The sequence below is a fragment of the Aspergillus campestris genome, assembly GCF_002847485.1.
Source record: "Aspergillus campestris IBT 28561 chromosome Unknown P168scaffold_3, whole genome shotgun sequence".
NCBI classification, from domain to species: domain Eukaryota; kingdom Fungi; phylum Ascomycota; class Eurotiomycetes; order Eurotiales; family Aspergillaceae; genus Aspergillus; species Aspergillus campestris.
In genome coordinates this window covers 86,653-112,719 of record NW_020194338.1, presented here as the reverse complement: position 1 = coordinate 112,719, position 26,067 = coordinate 86,653, and the positions used below count along the sequence as shown (strand labels likewise).

Here is a 26,067-nt window from a genome sequence, read left to right as displayed (position 1 = left end):
TGAAGGATGCAGCAAGTGCATAGATGGATTGACGAAGATGAAGATGAAGATGAACAAGTAAAGTAGCGAAGATGACGATGACGATGCGGTGAGACCATGTGACCCGCTCTTATCGATAAGGGGCCCTGCTGCCTGAGGTGTTCATCTCGGTCTACTCTACTGTTGACGACATCTACAACTTCCCTCGTAGTTCCTCCTCCAACTCGACCAGCAGCATACCTTCAGCGACATCTTCCTCTTCGTCCTCCATTTCATATACCCATTGAGCTCGTCCGGCCCGTGGACTGCGGACCTCCACCTCCATCTTCATCTGTTTGATGAATGCCACCACTTGGTTCTCTGCAATCACGTCTCCGGGTCCCACCATCACCTCAGTTAACTTCCCCGAAAGTGGGAGTACGATATGTCGTGGATTTAGGGTGTCTCCACGGCGGTGGGAGGAAGACACCAATGCCGATGCGGCAGTTTGCGTGGTGGCTAGTTGAATGCGGTAGGCCGTAGAAGATGACGGGGTCGTATATTCGATCTCTGCCGACAGGGAGGAGGGGAAGTCGTTTTGCAAGACTCGTGTGAGTTGGATATGATGCTGCTGTGATGCTGGAGGTGAGCTGGTCAAAGGCTCCAGCTTGACCGACCACGCATCACCACGACGGAAGAGAAGGTTGGATGCAGGCACACTGGGGACAGTAGAGGGACGCGTTGAGGGGCCAGACGTCTTGTCGCGGATGGACTGGGAGATAGTCTCGCCGTGATGGATGGCGCCATCAAGGTTTCTTTCCAGCCATTGTGTGTCAAGACGTCCCATCATAAAGTCTTCATGAGCAGCGACCCCTCGCAGCAGATCGAGGTTGGTTTGCACGCCAGACACCATCGTATCCGCTAGCACTCGGCGGGCTTTTAAGACGGCTGCCTCCCAGCTGGATGCGGTGACTATGATTTTTGCCAGGAGATTGTCAAATTGGGTGCCAATCACCACGGGGCTGGCCCCCGTCATGTCTACGTGGGTGTCAACGCGGACCCCGTGGCCGCTCGGCACGCTAAAGTCGGTGATTTTCCCCATACTGAGGGAGAAACCCTTGCGCGGATCCTCCGCACATAGCCTCAGCTGGATAGAATGCACGTTGGCCGGAGTTTGTGCACTTGTACCAAGGCCAATCTGGGCGAGGGAACGACCTTGGGACAGCTGCAGTTGTGTCTGGACGAGGTCTATTCCCGTGATCGCTTCTGTGATGGTGTGCTCCACCTGGAGACGGGGATTGATCTCTAGAAAGTAGAATTCCCCCAACTGTTCGTTGACTAGGAACTCGACCGTTCCGAGGTATCGATATCGCGTGGCGCGGGCCATGCGCAGTGCAGCGTCAACCACCCTCTGCACCAGGTTCCGGTCACGCACGAGCGACGGGGCGATCTCAACCACTTTCTGGAACCGTCGCTGGATGCTACAGTCCCGTTCCCATAAGTGGCACACGTCTTCCCCATCGCCGACCACCTGTACCTCCAAGTGGTGAAACCCGTCCACCGCCGCCTTTTCGAGGAACACTGTCTGCGAGGGCGACTCGTTTGTGGCTCCGCGGATGGCCCCCTCCAATTCATCGTCCCGCCGGACCAGTCGAATACCGCGGCCCCCGCCACCATCAACGGCCTTGATCATGACGGGGTAGCCAAATTGGTCCACAAAGCCTCGGATTTCAGCTACGTCGCTCGTTGGGCGAGGCATGGCCGGGAGAACTGGGACATCGCACTGCATGGCCAGTTGTTTAGCCTGGAGCTTGTCGCCTGTGCGGGCCAACGTCTTCGCCCCAGGACCGATAACGGCGACGCCAGCATCTTGCATGCGACGCGCAAAGTCGGCACTTTCACTCAAGAAACCGTATCCGGGATGGACGGTGTTGATCCCGTGCTTTTGAGCTAATTGAACCAGCAGTTCAACATCTAAATATGCCGCGGGAGAGAGAACTCGCAGGGCATGTTGAGGCCGACCAAGATCACAGTGCGACCGATCTTCGTCGGTATAGATGGCAAATGTTTCGATGGGAGGCCAGACCTCGCGAGCGGCTTGGATGATTCGAACGGCGATCTCGCCTCTATTGTTCACGGTCAGCGCGGGGTTCAAGAGCGAATTAGCAAAATCCTACGTACCTATTGGCGACCAGTAGTCGCTGTGTCGGTTGCGCTGACATCTTCCGGTATTGGTATGCTCAAATACAGGCTGGTATTCTACATTGTTTATCGGATTATTCTGGTCTGGAGAAGCTGTGCTTGCAACATCCTGTTGGACCACTCTCGGACCTCGGCTCCAGTTTTCTACCCCACACGGGTTTCGTCCCCCCATCTAATCAAGACCACTCGACTACAACAACATCCAGATGCGCTATGCTTAATCTTGTGTTGGGAGGGTCAAGTACAGCGCAGAGCTACAATGCCCGACAACAAAGCCACCAAAAGACTGAAACAGGTCTCTTCACATCTGGCCCCCAAGCTCCCCGCCGATTACAGTGATGTCCGCGACCAGATAAACACTCTCCGCGAGATCGCCGCCACTCCAGACCCCAGTCGGCGCGGGTATGTGCGACAAAAGCAGGCGGGGAAGTTGTGGGTGCGCGAGCGGCTGGAGCAGCTCCTCGACCGCGACACATTCACCGAGATTGGGTCGGTGTCCGGGACGGTGAAGTGGGAGAAGACGGGTCCCATGCGCGAAAAGCCCGTGTCCTTCGTTCCCAGTAACAATGTTCAAGGCATGGGGCGCTTGCGGGGTCGTAAGGTGCTGCTGACGGCGGACGATTTCTCGCTACGGAGTGGGCATGCCGATGGCTCGACGGCGGGCAAAACCATCTACGTGGAGAAGCTGGCCCTCGCACTCAAGCTGCCAGTGGTCAAGCTGGTAGACGGCAGCTCGGGTGGAGGCAGTGTGACGACGATCGCCAAAGCGGGATGGAGCTATTTGCCGTATGTGCCGATGTATAAGCAGGTCGTGGAGCAGCTGAACCAGGGAATACCCAATCTCGGCGCGGTCGTGGGCCCTGCCGTAGGACTCTCCTCCCCTAAACCAAATCCTGTGCCCAGCTAACGAGAGGCAGATCGGCCTGGGGGCAGCTCGCGTCGTCTCGTGTCACTTTTCTGTCATGGCGGCAGATATCGGAGCGCTCTTCAACGCAGGCCCTGAGGTGGTCAAGGGGGCGACGTTCGAGGAGGGACTGGACTTTCAGGACTTGGGTGGACCGATGATTCACTGCACAAACGGGACGATTGACAACATGGCCGCCAACGAAGCCGAGTGCTACGAGCAGCTGCGCACGGTGCTGGGCTACCTGCCGAACCACGGCAAGGAGGCCCCGCCAATTATTGCGTGCGAAGATCCCCCAGACCGCGAGGACGAATCCTTGCGCAAGATCATCCCCCGCCGACAAACGCGAATGTACAACCCCTGGACAATCATCAAGAGCGTGGTGGACCACGACTCGTGGTTCGAAATCGGAGCACTCTGGGGCCGCACCGCCATCGGGGGCCTGGCGCGCCTGGGCGGCCGTCCAGTGGGTATCATCTCCTTAAACTGCGAGGTCAACGGCGGAGCGCTGGACGCGGCGGGGAGTCAAAAGCTGGCGCGGTTGCTGAAACTCTGCGATGTGATGAACCTGCCAGTGCTGCAATTTATCGACGTCCGTACGTATCCTGTTCCAACCCCCCGAGTATGAAGATATCTGCTAAGCGATTTTTCTAGCCGGCTATGCCATTGGCACCGTCGCTGAGCGAACGGCCACCATGCGCTGGGGCGTCGAACTGGCCAAGGCCTACTTCGCGACCACCACGCCGCTTTTCAACGTCATCACGCGCCGAGCGTTCGGCGTCGCCGGAGGCATCATGCTCGGTGCGCGTGATCCTGTCATGCAGGTCGCCTGGCCATCCGGACAGTGGGGGTCCCTGCCGCTGGAAGGCGGGATTGAAGTCGCGCATCGGCACGAGCTGCGCGAGGCCGAGAAGGTCGGCAAGAAGGCGGAGCGCTACCAGGAGCTGGAGGAGGAGTATCGGCGGATGATGAGCCCAGTGCGCACGGCGAACGCCTTTGGCGTGGAGGAGATCATTGACCCCAAGGACACGCGGAGTGTATGTTGCGCGTGGGCGCGTCATATGTACGAAGCGCTGATGCCGGAGCGGCTGGCGGATCGCGCGACTGGGAAAATCCACCCAGTGTTTACTTGACTTGACGCCTGTACCATATCATCAGCCTATAGTTCCTCCGGAGTAATAGTAGACACATACTAGTGGCATAACGGCCCTCATTCCCACCAGTCTCTCCACTCGGACGGTTGCCATTGGTGCCAATAGATGAACCCACGGTCCGTCGGAAATTACGCCCGCTTGGCGAGACCATCACTCTCGCTGTCAAAAGCTGGAGGATCCCTCTGGCCCTGACCCTGTCCATTTTTTTGGTTGAAGATCAGTGGATCTGACTCTTCTCGCCATGTCGTTCAACATTGTCAACGGCCAGATCTACACGCCGGGCTTGGCGATCGTGGATGCGCCCCAGCCGAATACTCCTTTAGGAGGGGGTGAGTATACCTATCCCACTATATAAACATGGATATAGATATGTGTAGATTGGCATAGCACTGATAATGTCTAGACACCCTCCACATCGCCATCGACGTCTCGGGAAACGGAAAACTTTCTCTAGACAAAGACGATGAGAAAGACGAAGACAAAGACACCCACCTCCACAGCCTCACCCTCTTCCTGACCTCCACCGACCTATCCAAGAACTTCACCATTTCCAATGGCACCTCGCCCCACGACCACCACGACCATGCACCCTACGTCGGCCCCGTCCTCGATCTCGAGCCCTCGTCCACAGTCAAGCATGTGGACTGGACATGGCCGGCTTGTCTAGTCGGTGAGGGATCGGGCGGCGCCGCCCGAGGAAAGTACAACATCTCTATGCATCAGTCGTTCCGGTGGCGCGGGGTGGAGCACTACACGGTGTTTGATCTGCCTATCTCTGTGTCTAATGGGATTGAGGAGTCTGATGAGAGGGTGGATTGTGCGTCTATTGAGAATGAGGTGCTGGGCGCGGGGGCTTTGGCTGCTAGTAATGATACGCTGGATGAAGTGCCTTGGGTGGGTGAGGTGGGTGCTTCTGGGGAGGAGGCTGATGCTGATGCTGCGGTGAGGTCTGTTAGGGCTGGGGTTTGGGGGTGGGTGTTGGTTGCTATGGTGGGGTGCTGGTGCTTGGGGTATTGAGTTGTTGATACTGGTGTTGTGTATGTGTGTATAGATGTATAGTGTATGTATCTCGGGCCTTGGGACAATGTATAACGTTTGTATATGTTGAGGATTATATTGTGTTGGACTGCGGTTCACGATGAGGATATGCAAGATCGAGAACTAGATACTACTCTGCATGAGACCTCTCCGTTGACACAAAGAACACCACTCGGCTACAAAAGATATCTAGACACTTCTGAGCTCTATGGGCAACCTTTTATGCACTACCTTATATTGCGACATCCGTCTTGTCGTCCAATCTCTCCCGTACTTGCACCTCGAAATCGGTCGGCTTGACGAACCAGGAATTTTCTGTGGACCATTGATTCGCGTTGGTGGTGAAGTCAAAGTCACGGACCATTCGCGGGATCAGCTTCGAGATTTCCAATATGGAGATGTGCTTGCCCAGGCAAGTTCTGGAACCCAGACCGAACTGTGTCCTTGTCAGCTGCTGGCATCCCCGGGTTTTCGTGTAAACCTACCGGCATATACATGTCATTCATCAGTCGCAGGCGCTCTGGGTCTTGCTCTGCCTCTATCCACCTCTCCGGCTGAAAGGTGCTGGCCTCGGGAAAGACTTCCTCGTTGTAATGGGCTACCCACGTGTTGATCCCGACGACTGCCCCCTCGGGGAAACGATATCCGCTGATGTCGGCGCCCCCCGCCGGTACGACTCGCCATAGCGGCAGACCTGTGGCGCTGTGCATGCGCAGGGCCTCTTTGATGACGGCCTGCAGGTACGGCATGTCCTGGCTTTCCTTGAACGTGACGCGAGGACTGCAGCGACCCTCCGCGGTAAACGAGGCGATCTCGCCCCGCAGCTTCTCGAGCACCTCGGGGTTATGCAGGAGGTAGTACATGATGGACGAGAGGTTGATGGCGGTGGTGTCGGAGCCAGCTACGACGTTGGACAGTCCCATCATGTAGAGATGGTAGTCTGTCACTTTCTCAGGATCCTTATCTCGTGCCAGCATCATCTTCTCTACGAAGTCTTGCGTTTTCGGTGCTCCACCCTCCGCCTCGTCCTGTTTTGGGGAAGGTGGAGCGTGGGCTCTGATCTTGTCCTGTACGAACTGCATGATGTATGCTCGTCCCGCAGCCCCAGACAACTTGAACCAACTCAAGGTTCCATACAACCGCGGATGCCACTCGGGGTAAATTCCGACCAGTGTGCTGTATGTCATGAGGCCTTGCAGAGCAGCAATGGTGCCTTTGACATCGTGGCCTTGGTCTAGGAAGCCTTCAACCAGCAATACCATCGGCATTAGCGAACGAATAGGCAGACCGTCGCAAGAAAAAGAGAGAAAGAAATACGACCACCAAGGATGGAATGAGATACACACCAAACCGTTCGCCAAAGGTGATCTCCCCGATGACATCAAACGCATAACACTGGAACCAGTGGCCCAGATTCAGAGGGTCTCCAGATTGGGCATGCGTTTGCAGCCGCTGGGCAAAGATGTCGGCACAGTTGTCCACGAATGCCTCGTAATGCACCAGGGAGCTCATGGAGTAGAGGCTCGCGAAGCGTTTCCTCGTTTCCCCTACCCCGTGTGTCAGTTATCTTGACACATTCATGGTGGTATCTTCAACCACGAGACATGAGGAGTACCATGACGTCGTATATCCCGGTCCGGAAATAATGTCCACCGGTTGGGATCGGGATGCTTCCACCCCTCGTACCACGCCGACTTGGCGAAGCGACTTCCCTTCCCATAAACCGTTCTGACGGCAGATCTGTCACGGATACTGTAGTGGTCGGGAGCAATACGCACGACAGATCCATACTTCTCGTGGAGCTGGATATTGTCGTGTTCGAAGTGACGTAGTCGCACGCGATTGAAATACCAGAGTTTAGTGAACCGGGTGATGAGGGGACCAGGGATTGAGAGGAGAGAACGATGATGGAGCGTTGTTTTCAAGAGATCGACAAACAAGTAGAAGGGAATGACTAGAAAGAGTAGGATGAGGTGCATCTTTGTTGGGAATTGAGGGGTGAGTTGGGGAGAAGTGGAGAGGGGAACAAAGAAAGACGCGGGGAGGCGAATGAGCCTCGATATATATAGGTGGACAGCGCATACCGTAGTAACACAGGTTCGGTATAGTCCTACGGTGCACCCCACCAGTGTAGATACATCCAATGGGGAATATACTAACAGAGTCATAACGAACAGTCTTTCCATATCACAATAAATCATTAAGACGTACAATCCCGCTGGAGGAATCCACCTAAGCCCGAGGCCCATCACCACGATAGCATACAACCACCCATCAAGGCCCGATTCGAGACGATCCCAAGTAAAAAGAACAAGTCACTTTCGATCCCCCCACAGACCCACAATGCCCATGGACAGCGCCAATCCGGCCAACACCGCGCGCCCGCCCTGCAAGCGGCGCTCCGTCTCCAGCGCACGCTGCACGCTCTCCCCATTCACGTTGGTCTCCTCTGCCTCCACCACCACAATATCCTCTTCCCGCTTCTTCTGCTGGGAATTCGCGCACAGAGACCGACAGCCCATATCCTGCACCAAACCGCAGACCCAGGCCTTGACTCCCACGGCCTGGCCGTGGAACCAGTAATCCAACCCGTAAGAACCCAGGGTGGCGGAGACAGCCATCCACACCAAGTAGGGGTGTTTGCGGTGCGGTGGGGAGATACAATAGGCAAACAGTAGGCAACCGTTCGCTATGTTGGTCAGGCGTAGGCCATGCTTGCGATTGAGGCGTTTGACCTCGGCAGCGGCGCGCGAGGCCGTCGACGCCGTAGACAGCTGTTGCAGGGCGGGAACGGTGACGGCCGAGGAGGAGTAGGAGAGGCCCTAGATATAAGAGTTATTCAGGCGATACCACAGTGGTATGATGGAGACATTGATATGTATCCTTCGCACGTTGGAGCATTGATTGAACGCAGAGACATACCGTCAACAGGCCCAATGACACGGTGCCTACAAATTTACTGACAGTGATGGGACAGGCCATCTTGACGCGTGGAGATCAAGCAATCCTAATAGAAGATGAGGAAGATCGATACCTTTCGGACCGAAGAAAAAATGAGATGGCGAGATCGATTGATCGAGTTGATCATTGAGGATCATTGAGTTCTCGACCGCAAGTGACGTCGCTCCCGCGCAGCCAATCAGAGGAGAGTGAGTCAGCAATGACTGACTCAGCACGCGCTAACCCGAACGGCCTAGCCCTGCATAAACGACATAAGGGGATAATGTTGAGTCAACATCCGAGGTTGATTTTATTCGGTCCAACCGCGGTTTCTCCGATCAACTCATTATACTCCGTACTTCTCCAGACTCTATCTCCAACGTCTACTTCTATCCCCACACTACTTGACATTGACGGTTGTTTGTATATTCCATTTCAAGGATATTTGTTATAATGTCTCTCCCTTCAGTAGACTACGTCAGTGATACCTGGAAGCATGGCTTGTTCGGTAATGATTGCCCCCCATGTCAGATGGCGTCCGGGATGACTTGGCTAACATCCGACAGCCAACAAGGTCGTCTTCTGTACCGGTGGCGCAGGTACCATCTGCAGCGCCCAGGTACGCGCCATGGTCTACTTAGGCGCCAACGCCTGCATCATCGGTCGGAATGTCGACAAGACCGAATCGGCCGCGCGCGATATCGCCACGGCCCGACAGGGGGCCAAGGTCATTGGCGTTGGGGCCGTAGATGTGCGCCAGATCAAGAGTCTCCAAGATGCCGTTGATCGCTGTGTCAAGGAACTGGGTGCCATTGACTTCGTGATGTGCGTATTCAGGGAAGCTATTGTTCGTGATGGTCGCTGACTTACGGTAGCGCCGGTGCGGCCGGGAATTTCTTGGCTTCCATCAACCAGCTGTCGGTCAATGCGTTCAAGTCCGTCATGGACATTGACGTGCTGGGCTCCTACAACACGCTCAAGGCCACTCTGCCCCATCTGGTCGAGTCGGCCAACAAGCACAAGGTGGACCCGGAGACCTGTACGTGGACTCGCGGGCGCACTCCCCCCCTCCCCTAATGAGTGAACCCCCATGCTGATGAGAGTCTAGTGAGACCCTCCCCCCTGGGTTCGGGCGGTCGCATCATTTTCGTCAGTGCGACCCTCCACTACCGCGGCACGCCCTTCCAGTCGCACGTCTCCGTGGCCAAGGCTGGTGTCGATGCTCTGTCCAACAGTGCCGCCATTGAGTTCGGTCCCCTGGGAGTGACCTCCAATATCATTGCCCCGGGGCCGATCGCGTCGACAGAGGTGAGTTGTCTGCTCCGTAGTAATCAATATTAACCTCGCTGACCAATCGTTAGGGTCTGGACCGCCTGGTCCCCTCCGATGTCAAAGCCGCGTACACCAAGTCGCAGCCGCTGGGTCGGTTCGGCTCCGTGCGCGATATCGCCGATGCCACCGTGTATCTGTTCTCCAACACGGGCAGCTACGTCACGGGCCAGACGCTCGTCGGTAAGTGTCTCCCCGCGGTTTCCTGGGTGTTGATTCCTGTTCTAACTTCGTGCAGTGGACGGCGCAAACTGGCGCATGTCGTCCGGTGGCACGACCGGGTCCATGAGTTATCCCGATTTCCTGCTGACAGGCGATGCCGTGCCGAACGTCAAGGGGCAGAAGAAGTCGAAGCTTTGATCCATTCTTTCCTTGCCTTTTCTTGCGGTGGTTTTGCGCATTGGCGGTCGTTCTTTTCGTTTCGTTTGATAGATAGATAGCCTGCCGGAGACTCATGACTGGTCGATGGTGTCAAAATAATGCATTCGGAGATTTGATTCGCTACAAAGATTGATTGATTTACGGAGGTTTATGCTGGCCTTGACAATGACGACGGGGAGACAAAGACTGCACCAACTATGACCGTTCATTGAAGCATTGTTCCCTTATCCCCCCTCCGTCTGATCGCTCCGGACGGGTGAATCCACCCAAGAAGGAATCCAGATTGGGTAAACAAAGAATGGACGATTGGGTCTCAAGGATCGAGAGGAGTTTCCTCGGCCGTGGAGGACTTTGTCTTGGTCCCCACAATCGTGGCCATTGTCAACAAGGCCTTTGTGTTGCCGCAAGAACAAAGACTATCATTGACCATCAACATATAAAGTCGACCACCCCCCGGAGAGCTCTCAGTGCGGTGTACATTTTTATATATAGAGTTCACTCGACGTTAACAACTACAGCGTGTCGATTGCGAGTATATCCGACTACCCGACCATTAACCACGACTTCGACTTATACTACACCCGACTTACACCACACCCGCCACCGCAGAATGGCACCCAAAGTCAAGGGAGACGAGGTTTTAGATAACCTCAGCAAGCTTCAATTCCCGGATTCGGTCAAAGAGCTCATCCAAATAGCCCGCCAAAATTACGCCGACGAACTGCAAGCCGCCAACGATGCCGTGTCCGACTACATGCGCAAAAGCAGTCGGACCGAGCGGAAATCTGCGAAACAAGAGAGTGAACTACGAATTCTGCAGCAGCGTCTGGCCGATGCGGAGGAGGCGATCAAGGTACAAGAAGATTCCCAGGCCGAGGCCGCGGACAAGCGCGAGGCGGAGCGTTTAAAGGCGGAACTGCGCCGGGTCCATGGCTTGGTTAATAACAAGGAATCCGATCTCCACGCCGCCGAGGACCGCGTGGTGGAGATGCGCGAGTACAGCGAGAGGCAAGGGGGCCTCATCGCGACCTTGCGCGAGCGCGCCGCGGCGAGTAAGAGCGACTCGAAGAACAAACAAAAGATCATCACGCAGTTAGAGGAAGAGATGGGTAACCTGAAGCGCGAGCTCGAAACCCTGGGGAACAGGAAAGTGGTGCTGCAGAAGAAGCGGTTGGACAGCTCCGTCGGTGCGAAAGCGGAGGAAGAGCCCACGGATGAGGTGACGGAGCTGCTGAGAGTGCTAGAGGACCGGCACGTCGTGCTCCAGCAACAGGTGCGAGGCCTCTTCACGCTTTTTGAAGGTGAGTACGCCATGCGCCGGGTGTACGAGCGGCTCGCCAAGTTCGCCGTCAAGCCCCGGTTGGCCATCTGCGCGGCTCCATCGAGCACCAACTCCAGCACCCCGGGACGGACGCTGAGTATTGTTCAGGGCAGCCTGGAGCAGGAACTTTTGGAGGGCACCGGCGATGAGAACTTCGAGTATGGCGAGGTGGAGCCCATGGATGTCACTCGCTTCGGCGAGCCCCTGTCCCCCTACCCGCCTCCGCCCCCCGAGGAGCTCAAGAAACCCCGCGTGGACTCCGAGAAGCGGCCACTGCGCAAGGCAGTCGGCTATCGCACCAAGACGACCAAACGGTTCAGCCCGGGGGAGAAAAAACGGAAGCGAGGGGCGGAGAAGAACCCGCTAGAAGAGTTGGAGCATATTCAAAGTAAACTGGCCGTTCTGACGCTCGCCCACCCGCCGTCGTCCCGGTCCCTGCAGAACTGGGTCCAGAACGAGCGCGGGGTCTGCCAGGTCGGGGCGCGGAAACGACGCCACCTCAACCCGCTCCCCCGACGGCCCGGGGACGAATATGCGTACAGTATGCAGAATCTCAACGACTTCCTGTCGCATGTCCACAATATCCGCGCCAAAAAGGAGCCGGTGCCCCCCACTCCCGGCCTGCCCCGTCGCCGGGCGGGGCCGGTGCCCCGGGGCCCCGCCCACGCCCGCAGCCCCGGGCCTGGACCGCGAGGCGGTGGTCCAGCACGACCTTGCGCCTCAGGTGCATAAGAAGGCCGCCATCAAGTCCCCGCTTTACTTGAATCTCCCTCCCCCGCCGCCTCCCCAATGGAAAGCCCTGCCCTTCTCCGTGGGGCGGAAATTCCAGGTGACCCACCAGGAATGGTGCATGGCATGTGCCTCCCAGCTCCAGCACGAGCTAGACATCCTAGAGCCGAGCCCGCGCGACACCGTGCAGGAGTACGAGCCGGAGATGTCGTTTGCGCGGCGGCCCGCGGTGCCCGCGCCCCGCCCGTCTAAGGCCTGTCCGACCAAGCCTCTGTGGAAGTACCTCGCGCTGGTCCTGTTGCTCGGGCTCGTTCTATGGCGGACAACCCGGGTGGACAGCAAGAGCTGGCTGGAAGCTAACGACCTGCCACCTACCCTCATGCAAAGGATCCAGATGCGGCGCGAGTCGCAAAACCAGCTGCTGCGGATTTTGGACTTTGAGATGTCGCAGCGGGCGGCGGCGGATTGGCCCATCATGGGATAGACTGGTAGTCATGTTGATAAGTCAGTTGTAAATTTTTTCCTCGTTTGTTGTCCCCGTTCTTGTTATCATGGTTAGTATCTGTTCCTCAAGGCGACGCTTTCATCTAAAGCTGTACTGCTAATGTTGTTTCTTAGATTTTTCCTTTTGGTACTCACTTTGTTAATATATATACTCTTGGCTACAACCCCAGTCTGTATATGATTTCGCGCTGACAACAGACATTGGACTGGTCTGTCACAATGATGGTGTCGATAGATACCCCCCATAGCAGTACAAGTAGACTATGATTGAATACAAGAGACTATAGTAGAATAAGGATGACAAGCTGATCATCTGTCAGTTATGCACGGGATAAGCTTATACTGAGCATCCGCAGCGGATCACCCCACGCCCTAACCTAATCCGGCTAGTACACACACTATTTTTAGTGGCGTCAGATGACTGCGCACTAGACCACAACAGGACTAGTACGGTTACGTCACGGGTCGCCGCTACAGCTGAGTCAGCCCAATCTGACCAATGGCCAATGTTGCCGCCCGCAGGCATCCATGAAAGGCCTGGGGCGCACCCAAGACAGCCACCCACTCATTCCACTCCATCCACTCCATCCTCTCCATCCATTCTCCATCCATCTCATTCATTCATTCGGTTCCATCTCACATCATCCCCATCATTCTTTCATCCATCAATCCATCTGTCTTCTCTTCTTGATCCCCCCTTTTCACTTCTTTGTCAACTGATTTTTCAAACGTCTTGACTTTGACCGTAACGGTTACTCCTTGGACTGGTTCCCCACTCTCTTTCGAACTACATCGGGATCCTTCCCAATAGCATCATGAATCTACGCTCGTTTCTTCTGGGGGGTACCCTGGCCCTCGCCACCAACGCCCTGTTGATCGTCCCCGAGATGATGGACGACCCCGCGGCCGCCCCGGGCATCTCCGAACTCCAGACGTTGGAAGCCCATGCGGCGCAGCAGCAGCAGGTGGAGCTGCATTGCACCGAGTGTCCCTTCCGTGAAGAGGATAGCAGTGCGGTCTACTGGGTGACGGACGGCTCGGAGACCACTTTGGTATGTCGATCTCATGCGATGATCTTCGGAAAAGAAAGGAGCGAATCAACTAACGATCCTAGTCGTTGAACTTCAGCGTCGAAGATGGCGTCCTCCTGGCCAATGGCCACCAGATTTTCCCCCCTTCGTCGCCCAGCCCCTTGGTCGCCGTTCAGCATCGCCTGTCCGATGGCGAGAAGTCGGCTCCCATCCCGCTGGGTTACGCCGTTGAGATGATGCCGGTGCCCTCCGCGCCCGAGGAGATGATGGATCTGGTCGCGGTTCGCTTCACCGTGCTCGACCTGGACGGCCATCCCGTCCCGCTGAACACGGTGGCGATGCACCTGGTGCACACCCCCTCTGGGGATCTCTACATCGCCAAGTCGGAGATCGAGGAGACCACCCCCGACAAGATGTCCTGGCGCCAGTGCCGCGGTCGTCCCAGCTGCCTGCGTCGCCTGCTGTTCAGCCGGATGCGCTCCCTGTTCGCTTCGGCCAAGAGCCGCATGCTCAGCATGGCCCGCAAGCCGGGCTGTGGTGGTCGTCCCACCGCCGCCCACCGCCGTCCCCATGACTTTGCGTTCCCCGAGGCCCTGGAGGCCAACGGTCGCACTGGTCACGACGGACGCCTCCGCATCGACTACGGCGCCTGGGAGCGCACCCTGTCGCGCGTGGTGCGCTTCATCCTGGTGCCGGCCATCCTCGGGGTTTTGGCCGGGTTGGTGACCAGCGCCCTGGGCATGCTCGTCGGTCAGCTGGTCGTCTCCCTGTGGCGTCGTCACTCGCGCCGCTCCGCACCCCTCGACACGGAGGAGCAGGGCACCGCCCCGGAGAAGCAGGGTCTGATGACCGAGAGTGCCGAGGAGCAGCCGCCAGCCTACCGGGACGACGAGGGTCTGCCCGAGCATGTGTCGGCGGACAAGCAGTAAGCAATTCTCCACGAAGCTGCGACGGACGGGGGGCTCCACTTGGGGGCTGTGCCGCGGAGGAAGATGAAGAATTCCATTATCAGACGGGGTTTCGTTTCTTTGTCGTGTTTTGTTCGTATCTCTTCGGCTGTACCCGATCACTTTCGCTCGGGTTCTCCGTCCCGTTCAATTGGTTTCTTATGACTTGCTGTTACTCCGGGATGTCTCGGGGCATACGTATGTTAGCTATCGTCAATCTATTCTTATCCTATGTCATCGTTCGAGATGTTGGTATTGTAGTAAACTATTGTATCACGTCACCCCCTAGTATTGATCCGAGCCGTCCCCATACCTGTAGAGCAGGGCTGACGCCAGTCTATCATCGCCCTTTACCTTTCCAGCAATCATTATTCAGTTTCATCAAAGACCACTGACTAGTATCACCCATGCATGGTGGAGTGCTCGCCCTTACAAGTCAAAGTCACACCAGATGATGCCACTCTGTCAGACTCTTTCATCCAGTCGACGCTTTCATCTAGTTCGCCTTTCCACCTCTTGTTGACCCTCTCACCAGGGCGACCCTTTCATCTGATCGACCATTTCATCTAGTCGACCCCTTCACCGGTCAAATTTCAACCAGGTCGATTCCTTCACCTAATCGACGTTTTCATCTGGTCTCTCGTCCCATCCTTTGTCTCCCCGTTGCAGAACACGAACATCTCTCCCTCCTCGTGGTTGGAACAGTCAATCAACGCGACCCCTTGAAACGTCCAGGGCAACAGCAATGCCACTCCATCAGCTTTTACGACTCCACCGTATACCCGAGTCTTTGTCGTAGGTCTCCTTGAAGCGTCCGGGACAATGGCCATTGATCATCCGTAGCAGGGTCTGTCTGTTATCCTCAATTGAAAGAGCCGAAAACAGTATAAATAGCTTGATGCACCGCCACTGGTCCTGGAATTATCATCATCATCATCAGTGACTCCTTATAAATAGCACTACATCTACTCTCGTATAACGCTACATCTCCTTCCTCTGAGCAACACTACATCTTCTTCCTCTGAACAAAACTACATCTCCCTTTTCTGAGCGACACTACATCCTTATCTAACATGCACATCGTGGGTTCGGGTTTCAACCCCAACGGGATCCCAATATTCACGGGTAGCTACCACCCATCCGAATTCGAGGGCATCCTATCGGTCGTCCAAGTCGACCAGTTGCCCGCCTACGCCTGCCGTCCGGAAACGCCTCGAGCCCTCGCTGCCCAAAGAGCGACTCGACGCAGTCCTGGGTGAGCGATTTTTCACCGCGTACAGTATCTTTTACCCCGTGGTCTTTGCCGACGGGGTTATATGGATCTTCAAGGTTCCCGGCAAGACAAAGAAGGATTCGAAAGAAGCAATTCTCGCCCTCGAAATGCTCAGATACGAGGCCAACATTATGCGCGTGCTGCGGCGCGAAACCAGCATCCCCGTTCCGGACGTCTACGACTTCAGTGACACCCACGACAACGAGCTCAACTGCCCGTTCATCCTGATGGAGTATATCTCCGGGGTCCCGCTGATCGATGCCTGGTTCGACAAGGAGATCCCACCCGCGGAGGTCGAGAAACGCCGGACGCGCGCCCTCACCGACCTCGCGGCCGCCATGGTCCAGCTCGACCGGTACAGGTTCGACCATGTTGGCGTGGCAGCCTTCGGCGCCGACGGCCGTATCTCCGGTACCGATATGACCGATGGAATGGCATCGAATGTCCCGAACGACAAGATAGCCGAGTTTCATTCTTTGACCGCGCCCAAGTTGCACTCCGCCTGGCGGCGGTGGTACGAGGTGGACATGCCGCCCGACGGGGACATGCCGCCCGACGGCCCAGTGCGCGGCGCCGTCGAACTTCTGAAGATGCTGTTGGACTGGATCCCCAAACCCGCGGATGACGCCAAGGGCTCGTTCGTGCTGGCCCAGATGATGGTCGGGGCGAATAAGATCCTCGTGGGACCCGACGGCGCCATCTAGGCCATCCTCGGCTGGGAAGCGGCGGAGGCCATCCCGCGCGCCGTCGGCAACGACGCATACCCCCCCCTGGTTGGTGCCCAATGGCTTCTGGTGCGACGAGGTACTGGAGGGCGCGCTCGAGTCAGAAGAGACGCTGGGCTTCTATCGGAAGGTCTATGCGGACCAGATCCGGGCCCATCGGCCAGAGGGGGCGCCGCCGCCGCAGACGCGCAACTCCATCATCTACCTATTGTTGATGAATGCGAGGCAGAGCCGAAAACCCTACACGCTTGACCTGGAGGTTATCATGCGGTTTATCCACCGGGCCATCCGGGAGGAGGTGCTCCCCCGCCTGCGCGACACGTCTGGGGCAAAGGCCGCGGAGGTCGACCTCGGTATGTTGGAGTTGTCGACCTTGTGTGAGAGATTGAGCAACGATGAAACGACGGAGGAGGAAAGGGAGTTGCTGAAGATGGGGTATGAGGCACTGCTGAGTGGGGATGATATCATCTAGGTTTTTGTTTTTGAATTTTCTTGTCGGTGGACAGGAGAGGGAAGGATAGAATCAATAGAATGATTAGAATGAATAGAATGAGGAATAGAATATGGGTGCCTTGATAGCCTTATTGCCATCGTGCCTTGCTGCCGTAGTGCCTTGCTGCCGTGCTGCCTTGTCGCCAGGAACGTGCGGCCGCCCCCGTGCCGCCCAAACCGGACTAGCGCCGCCCTGGCTCCCAGCGTTTCTCTCATTCCGTCACTTCTTCTCCTCTCCGTCTCTCCCTCTCTCGGCCGCTCTCACTTTGGCTTCATCTTCACTCCCCCTTCTTCCCTCCATTGTCCCGCCATTCTGTTGATCCACCTTATGCCTCCCTTTGGATCATGATTATACTGTCCCTCGTGGATCTCGTCCACATCTCTCAGTGATCCCTCCACTCTTGTCCTCCCCCCTCTCCCTCCCCCCCGCAACAAACAAACATCCCCCGGTTATAGCCCGATGCTGGCGTAGCGGATCTCCTCTTCCCTCTCGCCTCCTATTCCATTCTCACCGCTTCCACGGTCCAATCCACCATGATGCAGTGGACCTCCATCGTGCAGAAAGCCCAGTCTTTCATCGACCCTGCCAACTTCACCCTTCCGTCCCTCTCCACCTCCGATCGCAATCCGTCCAAGGCGTCCCTCTTTCGTCAGCAATTCCGCCTGCCAGACTCCCAGAATCCCCTGCAGGAGATCACCGCCGATTTGATCCTGCCGGTCCCGCATACCGCAGAACAGTCGCGTCCCCGCCCGGGCAACCGGTACACCGGTCGCCTGCACCTCTCCGAGCGCTTCATTTGCTTCTCCACCCAGCCGACGAGCTTCCTGCCCGGTGCCACGCACGCACATTCGACCCACTGGGCGGGCCCCACCAATGGCGCAGGTCCGGCGGGCAATGGCTTTACCATCCCGCTGTCCGCCATCCGCCGCGTGGAGCGCCTCAACAGCGTTAGCCATGTCTTCTCCCTCGCCCTGACCACCTGGAACGGCGCCCTGGGCAAGCAGCCCGCCGGCGTCTTCGTGCCCCAGCGCTTCACCTTGCAGTTGGATGGAAGCAGGCAGGCCTGCGAACGCTTCTGTGACGGATTGAAGAAGGGTCTGCGCGAGGGCATGAAGGAGATTGAGAATCTGCGCGTGGTGGTGAACGACTGCTATTCCGAATTTCTCGTGACAGCCGTGAAATCCAAGGACCAGTCGGGGGAAAACGCCGAGAGCCGCCCGCCCCCGGATGCGGGGCTGGGTATGTTGTTTCGCTATCCTGGGGATGCGCGCAAACTTCGCGATCGGAGCAAGATGCGTCTCTGGGGGGAATATTTTCGAGGTACTTCTTCTCCTGCTGCGCCCCCCACCCTTGTGGTTGTGTGGCGTTTGTCTCCCCTGTCTAATCTGAGCAGAGAACGGCCGCAATGCGACGCTCATTCGGCAACCCACCTTTCACAAGCTGATCCGAGTCGGCCTGCCGAATCGCCTCCGCGGCGAGGTCTGGGAGATCAGCTCGGGATCCCTTTACTTGCGCCTGCGGTCCCCCCGGCTCTACACCGACACCCTGTCCAAGTTTTCCGGACAGGAATCCCTGGCCATCGACGAGATTGAGAAGGACCTGAACCGCAGTCTGCCCGAGTATGCTGGCTTCCAGAGCGAGGAGGGCATCGGCCGCCTGCGCCGCGTCCTCACGGCCTACAGCTGGACCAACGCCGAGATCGGCTACTGTCAGGCCATGAACATCGTCGTGGCCGCCCTGCTGATCTACATGTCCGAGGCCCAGGCCTTCTTCCTCCTCTCCGTCCTGTGCGACCGGCTGCTGCCGGGCTACTACTCCACCACGATGTACGGCACCCTCCTCGACCAGAAGGTGTTCGAGTCGCTCGTCGAGCGCACCATGCCCGTCCTATGGGACCACCTCAACAAGACCGACGTCCAGCTCTCCGTCGTCTCGCTGCCCTGGTTCCTCTCCCTCTACATCAACTCCATGCCCCTCGTCTTCGCCTTCCGCGTGCTCGACGTCTTCTTCCTCGAGGGGCCGAAGGTGCTCTTCCAGGTCGGCCTGGCCATCCTGCGCGTCAACGGCGAGGAGCTGCTGGAGGTCCAGGACGACGGCTCCTTCATCTCCGTCCTCAAGTCGTACTTCTCGCGCCTTGACGAGTCCGCCCACCCACGCTCCGAGAACCCCAAGCTACGCGCGATCACCCGCTTCCAGGAACTCATGGTCGTCGCGTTCAAGGAGTTCGCCGGCATCACCCACGCCACCGTCATCGAGGAGCGCGACAAGCACAAGGACGCCGTCCTCGACAACATCGAGAGTTTTGCCAAGCGCACCTCTATCCGGAACCTGGGTCCCGACAGCAAGAAGCTGAGCATGGACGACCTCGGCGTCATCTATGACCGCTTCTACGAGGTCCTCTACGACCGCCTGCAGCGTGAGCGCGTCCGGGAAGAGGAGCTGCGTCGCCTGGAGAAGCGCCGCGCCGAGCGCACCTCCACCCTAGGCCCGCCCGCCGACCACGAGGTCGGCCGCGTCGGTCTGGGTCCCAGCCCCTCGCACATGGACTACGAGGGCTTCCGCGAATTCCTCGCCGCCACGGCCAAGTGGGCCTTAGGTGACTCCCCCGGGCCCTCGCGCTCCCCCTCGGGCGCAAGCTCGGGTGCCGCCGGCTGGCGGGGTTTCGGCCGCTCGCCGTCCCCCGGCCGGCCCGCGCCCGCCGACCACGAGTTCATGCGGCGGCTGTATCGCAAGTGGGCGACCGACCCGGACGAGGGTCTCAGCCTCCAGAACGTGGTTCATGGCTTGGCGCGCCTCAAGGGCCCGCGCGACATCATGAATAACATCCAGTACTTCTTCACACTGTACGACGACCGCGGCAACGGCACCGTCGACCGCGAGGGCATCTTGCGCATGTCCGAGGCCCTGCTGTTCCTCTCCCGCCGTGGCTTCGATGGGACCATCACGCCGACGCAGACGCTGGACGAGTTCGGCCACCCCGACCGCGACGCCCAGCCATCCGAGCCTCTGAGCACGGACGAGCGTTTCCTAGGGAGCGTCAGCGCCTTCATCCGCCGGTGCTTCGAGTACGCCGACCCCAGCACCCCGGGGGGCTCCCCCGGGGCCAGCCCTAGCATCCCCGCCGACGAGACAGCCGACAAGCTGGCGTCCGTCCGCATTGGCGACGACGACGACGGCTCGGGAGATCTTTTGGACGTCGGGGACGAGGCCACGCCGGTCCACCACCGCAAGGCGTCCGAATCCGCCAACCCGGCGCTCGACCCCAACAACCCCCTGCACATCACGCTACCGACCTTCCGCATGGTCATCCTGGCCGACGAGCTGCTGGAGCAGTTCTTTGACGCGTTCTTCCCGCGGTCGTTCCGCCTGTCGGTCGACTCGCACCCGGCCGTCACCGCCGCCTCGACGCTGTCGTCCAATCTCACTACCTTCTCCAACATCAACGTGCCACGCCCCGGCCTCGGCGCGGGCGCAGGCGCCTCCGTCGGGGCGCCTCGGGCGGCATCGTGCCCCCAGGTCGCGGTCTCCGCGGCGTGCTGGACAACATCGTCACGGACGGCATTCGCATGGCCGCGGAAGTCAAGAAGCGCATGGACGAGGCGCAGCGCGACATGGAGCGCAACGCAGTCGCTCGGGGCGACGACGACGAAGACGAAGACGATGAAGACGAGTCGGCGCCCCTCACGACCCCATCGGCCTCCACCCCCACCACCGTCGGCGGCATGTCCAACTGGGGTGCCGGCGCTTACGAAGCCGACCGCGACCTCCTCGAGGGCGCCGAGGTCCTCAGCGTTCGCGAGAAAGATGCCGCTTCCCTGCTGGATGAATCCCCGGAGGGCGGGTTGGGAAACGGGTCCAGGGAGTCGAAACAGTCTCCGTCGAGCGACGAGAATCGTCGTCCGGGCTCGTCTTCCCCACATAATTCCCACGCAACCGATAAGGACGAACACGTCGTCAGTAAGGTGGAGTTCGACTCGTAGTTCTAGGAACCTTTGACCGATCATCCACCTGTCCATCATCAACCTACACCCTTCCACCCACGGACAGCACGGCGTGGTGTCCCACCCATTTTTTCTCTTCTCTCTCACAGTCTACATCTATCTATCCCACGGATTTAGACCGATTTCCTGTAAACTATACATACATCGATATACTTCCCTATACAGATCGATCCTCCCACACTCACTCACTCACTCACTCATCCAACATCCACCAACCCATCGATCGATCAATCCCATGGGGCGGATCATTTATTCTTGGCTCGGCGTTATAGATCCTGTTGTTTGCTTGTGTTTACTACTGTGCGGATATGAATTATTCTTTTCTTTAGACTAGAAGATATCTACTGTAAATTGTGATTGTAGGTGGGCTAGTGGTCCTTCCTGGCGTAAATACATTAGATGCGATAGCTGTTAAGAATGGTATCCGTTGATTGTTGATTCGACCTGATTTCTCAGCATTCGTTGGAAATAGTAATCCAGGTGTGGGGGCTTATATCATTATCAAGTCACCCACGCCTACTAACTCTCTCAAGTCTGGTGAGTTGTCCTTCGCCAGCTACAGCTCCACCCTCTTGGTTTGAGTTCACCTCGCACCACCTTATCCAGCGGGCCTGAACGGCCCCACACATGTCGGGGGCAAAGGGACCAACGAGAGCACGTGTTAGCATAGGTATACTGCTTCGTGTGCTTGGTCCGTTCTGTGTTAGAGGTGGTGTGACCCACGAGCCATGGATAAAGCTGCCAACTATTGAGACGAGAACTACAAAGCTTGACAACTTATGTGGTCTTCTTATATCGTTTCTGGGCGATCCTGGGCGGAGTGTGTACGTTGGTGCTCGCAGTAAGATTTCAGTGAAAATCCCCCGACGTTGTCAACAAGAAGGTAGGAAACGGTAAGCACATTGGGGAGGTAATTACGAGACTTTCGATAGCGCCGGTGGCGGCCGATCAGCATAGACCCTGCATTGGTACTAGGTTCTGTATATCTACCGCACCGTTTCTAGGGTTGGAACATGAGGCTGCACGAGGAGCAGTAGAGATGTATATCTAGCAAGACCCTTGGTCACTTTGCCTGGTTAATCCAATACGCAAAATCAGTGATTCACTCCTCAGACTTGCTTGATTCATGGACTTTCATGATTCACAAGAAGGCTACTAGAGGTTCCAAAACAACTAACGATACAAATTCTATATCACGCTTCGTCGGGGAGGGATAGAATAGGCTTTTCAATATCTCTGAGAAGACCGCCTTGAGACAGCAAAGTTAGAAATCGACACATTGCAAGTGCAAGCCCAATCAACGAAATGGTGCAGACCCGGGACTCCCAAACGCTTTTCTATCTGGGCTCCGGGGTCGCTGATTTTCTCTCGCGGGGGGAACGGCGTGGTGCGTGGGTAGCGTAGTTGTGTGTGCCACAGGTTGTGGCACGATGATATGGGACTTGACATGTCCGACAAAGGTGTATGATGAATCATTCGCCGGTAGCATCGTCCAAACTTCCACCGGAACAGAGAAAAGAAGAAGGCTAGAACCTTGAAACGCTCCTTCGATCGTGATATTGGCGGACTGGACGTTCGGAGGGATATTGCGGGTCAGCCACTGCTTCCATTGAGTGGGATCCAGGGGGATTTCTTCCCGGACTTTGACGCTGAGGAGCACGTTGTAAGTATTTTGCTCACTCTTTCTCGTGATTGGTGGCCTTGAGTGGTTGCGGCCGATCGTGACACTCGGAGAATTCCGCTTGGGGATGTGGACTGGCGTGGCCGCAACTTGGTTTTGCTGCGCATAGCGAAAGATTCGAGCATAAATACTAGCCAGTGTTTCAGGGCGGCCATCCAGCTGGCGAAGCTCGTCAATCAGGACCCGAGTAAAACAGAAGTTGAGGTTTGATGTTGCTGTTTGCTCCCAGGCACAGGCCGCCATGAACTCCGCGCCGTTGTACGCGTTGAGAGCGCCTGATGCAGCGGAGCAACAATCGAAAATGTAGCAACTGTCGCCCGGGTAGACTTCCAAGGTTTCCCTGACTCCCCACCAGTTGAATTGGGGTCCTTGTAGGCTGCCGGTATTTCGATCACACCTGCCGCTAATATTTGTTAGCCAAAAGATGTTCAGTTAGAGCAGTGTTCATAGTTTACCCCAGATTCCAGTAAGGAGCTACAGTCCCAGCAGAACTTGCATGGCCTGAGTAAACGAGCACTCGGAGTGTGTCGTCGCCAGAATTACGTCTTGACCACGCTATGAGGTGTTCCGTCAGACTCGGTAGGGAGAACTGCACGGGAATCAAAAAACTCTCGGTCTCAAATCCATAACTCGAGTGAAAGACGCCGAGGAGCTCTCTCTCAAGCTTCTCAACTTCCATATCGTCATTTTCCCAGTGGAAAGCAATAACCGCGGTCTTCCTATAAGGGTTGAACTTGGTCGCGTAGTTGATTGATGTTTCCAAGTCAGCCCAAAATTGATTCAGATGCTTTGGGGCCTCTCCTCCCCGGAATGCGACTGGTGTTTTTGAAGTCATCATGGTAGATGCTTTTGAGGTCGTCACACGTGAGTTGTCGGGCATCGAAGTGTCAGCAATACTGCTGCAGGATAATTCAGCGTTGGCAAGGGAGGAGCAAAGGGAGCGACGATGAAAAGGTGGGATGATGACAAGATTATGACGAGATGATGAAGTAACGTAACAAAAAAAGCTGGTAGCGGCTTCTCTTCCTCGGTATTATTGGGTCGGTCGTATCAAAGATTGGCAGATCCTGGCGAGTATTCAGTGAGCTGGTCTCTCTCTATCAGGGCCCAAAACACACCTTCAGTCTCAACACCACATCAGGCCAGTCGATGAGCGTGGAAAATCTCGGAACAATCTGGCTTAGTGTCAGCGGTGGATGAAGTGCAAGATAGCCAAGACACTCTATGAGTGCTTGATATTGGGCAGGGTTCTCAGGCTGTGGTGCAGGATGCAGATAATGGTAAAGGACCAAGCTCTCTACGAGAGCCGGCAGCGTTCAATGAGAAGAGAAAGGACCAAGCTCTCTACGAGAGCCGGCAGCGTTCAATGAAAAGAGAAAAGACCAAGCTCTCTACGAGAGCCGGCAGCGTTCAATGAAAAGAGAAAAGACCAAGCCCTCTACAAGAGCCGGCAGTGCTGTTGGATTTAAGGACCCAGACAGACAGGGAGGTGATGGGAAACAATGTGAAATGATCCCCTCGTTTCAAAGGATGGAGAAGGTCGGGAAAAGGATGGGATGGAAATAAAGCGAGCCAAAGATGAAGATGAGAATGATATGAGAGTGAGAGGATGTATTCATCTGTGGGTCAGCAGATCTTGTCAAGCCCTCACTCCGTCAGCCCTATTACACCTGAGGCTCTAACTACCTCCTACCCTTTCTGGTACTCTCTCTCATGCAGCAGGTAACTAGTCCTATGTCATACGCGAATGCCATGAGGTGGCTCTTATGGAGAATGGAAGCTTCTCCTAGTCTTTACCCCATTGACAGCTTGAGTTGGCCTGTATATTGCCTGTATGCCTGCCTCTAGAAGCATGGAGAAAGGAGCCAGGGACTGGAGTGTCTGACTCGCTTGTCCCAGAGATATTATAGTACAGGGTACTATTCCATAATACTCCATTTCTCAAAACCGCTGAATCAATTCAATTGCAGAGGGCTCTCGCAGGTTCCGTTCATCGTGTCTGTCCCTCAAGTCGGCATCCGCGGTATCGACAAGTTAAGAGTGATGACCCAGAGCTTTCGGTCGTTGTTAGCCACCCCCTCAAAATCCTCATACCAATGGCACATCATTATCTCGTTCTAAGGGTGTTGACTTCACGTTGGAGCGAGATTCAGGGGCATACATTCAACAGTGAAAGCAAAAGCGAGGGATGTAGTCACCGATCACGTACATCTATCGGCGGGCTGGACGAAGGTTTGGGAAATGTTGCAATGCCACTCATTATGCATGACGATTTGGATATGGAAATGGGCCTCCAGTATCTTCAACGGTAGTGTACTGGCTTCGAGCATTGAAAGATGGAAAAAAAAGGACATACAAAGCCGTAAGTCGAAAATCGCCATTTACCTGCCTCATATTGCAACATGGTTCATAACCACTAAAAAGAGGTGTTGTCTTCTCAGTGTCCACTAATACGAGGTCCCACGCTGAGGAAAGCCCAAACAATACCTAGAGCATTGGATTGAATGGTCACTCGTCGAGGTCCAAGCCCATTGAAAATTCGAGAAAGGAAGGTTGTGAGGCTAGCAACGGCGTATACTCGTCCGCAAGTTGAACCCCAACTAGCGACACAGAGCTTAGGCTACAGGCGGGTCAGTCTGGTGCTATATACACATCATGCTCCGTGCCGCTGACAGCGAGGGCGAGTTCACTGTCCCTAAGATCATCCTCCAACCAATATCGATCCCTAGCCATCAGACCCTTCGGGTGAGAACACAATATTCGCTGTTTCAAACGCAGGTCATTGTCAGAGCTGTTATTCCGGGGTCATTGGATCGACGTGAGATTGGTGGTTTGGTTGTGTCCTAATAACTGTACATCCTGGCTTGTGGTGTCATTGTGAATGCTGCTTGACGTACCCCGTAAACATTGTCGTGGTACTACTCAGCTAAATAATGGGCGACTGCAAATGATCAACCTAATGATAGTGCCACTGCATGGTTTAGATCTATCATGTTTGAAGTAAGTCAGCCTACACTCACACTAGCCTAGAATACATATTTATGTCATACATAGTACGGAGTAAGCGCCATTTTAGGATTCATTCTCTCATCGTCCTAATATATATTTTTCAGGTTATCCTGGAATATAGCATATGTGTAGCTGTGAGGCATGCAATAGGCCAGCATCGTAAAATAGGGGATAGAAACGCGTCCTAGGCGATGAAATTGATGATATTTTGGCGCTATGGAAAAAGCCTGCTCAATGGTTAAATATTCCCAATGGTCAAAATGTGTGCGAAATGGACTCTGCAGGTCAGCTGACATGCCAATCCATTGCAGTCACTTCCACAAACATCATCTGGCTTGCAGCGTTTATCTCACCTAACATTGTTATTATGTCTCATCATGCTTCTTGCAATCTTACAATAGTTATTTAAAATCTTTTCTCATGTTCAAGTTCATTTGTTTCATCAAT

The 26,067-nt window shown here is 56.0% G+C and overlaps 11 protein-coding genes across 11 annotated transcripts; 7 read left to right on the top strand and 4 right to left on the bottom strand.

The window, feature by feature from the left end:
- Positions 1-172: 172 nt before the first annotated feature.
- P168DRAFT_316204 (putative pyruvate carboxylase) lies at positions 173-2,180 on the bottom strand (the record flags this gene model as incomplete). The annotated part of the gene is made up of 2 exons (XM_024839977.1): positions 173-2,084; positions 2,140-2,180. 2 exons carry the CDS (start codon positions 2,178-2,180, stop codon positions 173-175), a joined length of 1,953 nt encoding a protein of 650 aa, XP_024694778.1.
- Positions 2,181-2,214: 34 nt separating this feature from the next.
- P168DRAFT_248864 (acyl-CoA carboxylase subunit beta) lies at positions 2,215-4,646 on the top strand. The gene is made up of 3 exons (XM_024834141.1): positions 2,215-3,025; positions 3,078-3,660; positions 3,719-4,646. Exons 1-3 carry the CDS (start codon positions 2,420-2,422, stop codon positions 4,195-4,197), a joined length of 1,668 nt encoding a protein of 555 aa, XP_024694777.1. The 5' UTR covers positions 2,215-2,419; the 3' UTR covers positions 4,198-4,646.
- P168DRAFT_316202 (uncharacterized protein) lies at positions 4,460-5,235 on the top strand (the record flags this gene model as incomplete). Its single annotated transcript, XM_024839976.1, has 2 exons — positions 4,460-4,547; positions 4,622-5,235. 2 exons carry the CDS (start codon positions 4,460-4,462, stop codon positions 5,233-5,235), a joined length of 702 nt encoding a protein of 233 aa, XP_024694776.1.
- P168DRAFT_264713 (cytochrome P450) lies at positions 5,020-7,235 on the bottom strand (the record flags this gene model as incomplete). The annotated part of the gene is made up of 4 exons (XM_024834872.1): positions 5,020-5,692; positions 5,742-6,499; positions 6,603-6,803; positions 6,872-7,235. The coding sequence occupies 4 exons, from the start codon at positions 7,233-7,235 to the stop codon at positions 5,489-5,491; spliced, it is 1,527 nt and encodes a 508-aa protein (XP_024694775.1). The 3' UTR covers positions 5,020-5,488.
- A 190-nt stretch (positions 7,236-7,425) lies between these two features.
- On the bottom strand, positions 7,426-8,383 carry P168DRAFT_288141 (uncharacterized protein). The gene is made up of 2 exons (XM_024836723.1): positions 8,179-8,383; positions 7,426-8,078 (listed from the first exon to the last, which is right to left on the bottom strand). Exons 1-2 carry the CDS (start codon positions 8,236-8,238, stop codon positions 7,572-7,574), a joined length of 567 nt encoding a protein of 188 aa, XP_024694774.1. The 5' UTR covers positions 8,239-8,383; the 3' UTR covers positions 7,426-7,571.
- A 160-nt stretch (positions 8,384-8,543) lies between these two features.
- On the top strand, positions 8,544-10,028 carry P168DRAFT_309295 (SDR family oxidoreductase). The gene is made up of 6 exons (XM_024839287.1): positions 8,544-8,704; positions 8,763-9,021; positions 9,072-9,235; positions 9,305-9,504; positions 9,558-9,708; positions 9,764-10,028. Exons 1-6 carry the CDS (start codon positions 8,650-8,652, stop codon positions 9,883-9,885), a joined length of 951 nt encoding a protein of 316 aa, XP_024694773.1. The 5' UTR covers positions 8,544-8,649; the 3' UTR covers positions 9,886-10,028.
- Positions 10,029-10,257: 229 nt separating this feature from the next.
- P168DRAFT_288139 (uncharacterized protein) lies at positions 10,258-12,757 on the top strand. Its single transcript, XM_024836722.1, has 3 exons — positions 10,258-11,855; positions 11,902-12,498; positions 12,596-12,757. The coding sequence occupies exons 1-2, from the start codon at positions 10,517-10,519 to the stop codon at positions 12,438-12,440; spliced, it is 1,878 nt and encodes a 625-aa protein (XP_024694772.1). The 5' UTR covers positions 10,258-10,516; the 3' UTR covers positions 12,441-12,498; positions 12,596-12,757.
- A 355-nt stretch (positions 12,758-13,112) lies between these two features.
- On the top strand, positions 13,113-14,486 carry P168DRAFT_302566 (uncharacterized protein). Its single transcript, XM_024838672.1, has 2 exons — positions 13,113-13,512; positions 13,575-14,486. Exons 1-2 carry the CDS (start codon positions 13,276-13,278, stop codon positions 14,418-14,420), a joined length of 1,083 nt encoding a protein of 360 aa, XP_024694771.1. The 5' UTR covers positions 13,113-13,275; the 3' UTR covers positions 14,421-14,486.
- A 1,025-nt stretch (positions 14,487-15,511) lies between these two features.
- On the top strand, positions 15,512-17,008 carry P168DRAFT_325070 (phosphotransferase family protein; the record flags this gene model as incomplete). Its single annotated transcript, XM_024840952.1, has 3 exons — positions 15,512-15,693; positions 15,719-16,348; positions 16,416-17,008. The coding sequence occupies 3 exons, from the start codon at positions 15,512-15,514 to the stop codon at positions 16,906-16,908; spliced, it is 1,305 nt and encodes a 434-aa protein (XP_024694770.1). The 3' UTR covers positions 16,909-17,008.
- A 215-nt stretch (positions 17,009-17,223) lies between these two features.
- On the top strand, positions 17,224-20,909 carry P168DRAFT_302564 (GTPase-activating protein; the record flags this gene model as incomplete). Its single annotated transcript, XM_024838671.1, has 3 exons — positions 17,224-18,249; positions 18,323-20,342; positions 20,405-20,909. Exons 1-3 carry the CDS (start codon positions 17,463-17,465, stop codon positions 20,907-20,909), a joined length of 3,312 nt encoding a protein of 1,103 aa, XP_024694769.1. The 5' UTR covers positions 17,224-17,462.
- Positions 20,910-22,227: 1,318 nt separating this feature from the next.
- P168DRAFT_316194 (uncharacterized protein) lies at positions 22,228-23,446 on the bottom strand (the record flags this gene model as incomplete). The annotated part of the gene is made up of 2 exons (XM_024839975.1): positions 22,228-23,014; positions 23,067-23,446. The coding sequence occupies 2 exons, from the start codon at positions 23,444-23,446 to the stop codon at positions 22,228-22,230; spliced, it is 1,167 nt and encodes a 388-aa protein (XP_024694768.1).
- Between the last annotated feature and the right edge of the window lie 2,621 nt (positions 23,447-26,067).

Bases quoted from the DNA above. Each gene is read 5' to 3' on its own strand.
- P168DRAFT_248864 (XM_024834141.1), top strand. From the start codon at position 2,420: ATGCCCGACAACAAAGCCACCAAAAGACTGAAACAGGTCTCTTCACAT. The intron at 3,026-3,077 runs GTAGGACTCTCC...AACGAGAGGCAG, and splicing joins GCGCGGTCGTGGGCCCTGCC to ATCGGCCTGGGGGCAGCTCG. The intron at 3,661-3,718 runs GTACGTATCCTG...CGATTTTTCTAG, and splicing joins GCTGCAATTTATCGACGTCC to CCGGCTATGCCATTGGCACC.
- P168DRAFT_288141 (XM_024836723.1), bottom strand. From the start codon at position 8,238: ATGGCCTGTCCCATCACTGTCAGTAAATTTGTAGGCACCGTGTCATTG. The intron at 8,079-8,178 runs GTATGTCTCTGC...TCTTATATCTAG, and splicing joins TGTCATTGGGCCTGTTGACG to GGCCTCTCCTACTCCTCCTC.
- P168DRAFT_309295 (XM_024839287.1), top strand. From the start codon at position 8,650: ATGTCTCTCCCTTCAGTAGACTACGTCAGTGATACCTGGAAGCATGGC. The intron at 9,236-9,304 runs GTACGTGGACTC...ATGAGAGTCTAG, and splicing joins CAAGGTGGACCCGGAGACCT to TGAGACCCTCCCCCCTGGGT. The intron at 9,505-9,557 runs GTGAGTTGTCTG...ACCAATCGTTAG, and splicing joins GGCCGATCGCGTCGACAGAG to GGTCTGGACCGCCTGGTCCC.
- P168DRAFT_288139 (XM_024836722.1), top strand. From the start codon at position 10,517: ATGGCACCCAAAGTCAAGGGAGACGAGGTTTTAGATAACCTCAGCAAG. The intron at 11,856-11,901 runs GTCGCCGGGCGG...CCACGCCCGCAG, and splicing joins CCCCACTCCCGGCCTGCCCC to CCCCGGGCCTGGACCGCGAG.
- P168DRAFT_302566 (XM_024838672.1), top strand. From the start codon at position 13,276: ATGAATCTACGCTCGTTTCTTCTGGGGGGTACCCTGGCCCTCGCCACC. The intron at 13,513-13,574 runs GTATGTCGATCT...TAACGATCCTAG, and splicing joins ACGGCTCGGAGACCACTTTG to TCGTTGAACTTCAGCGTCGA.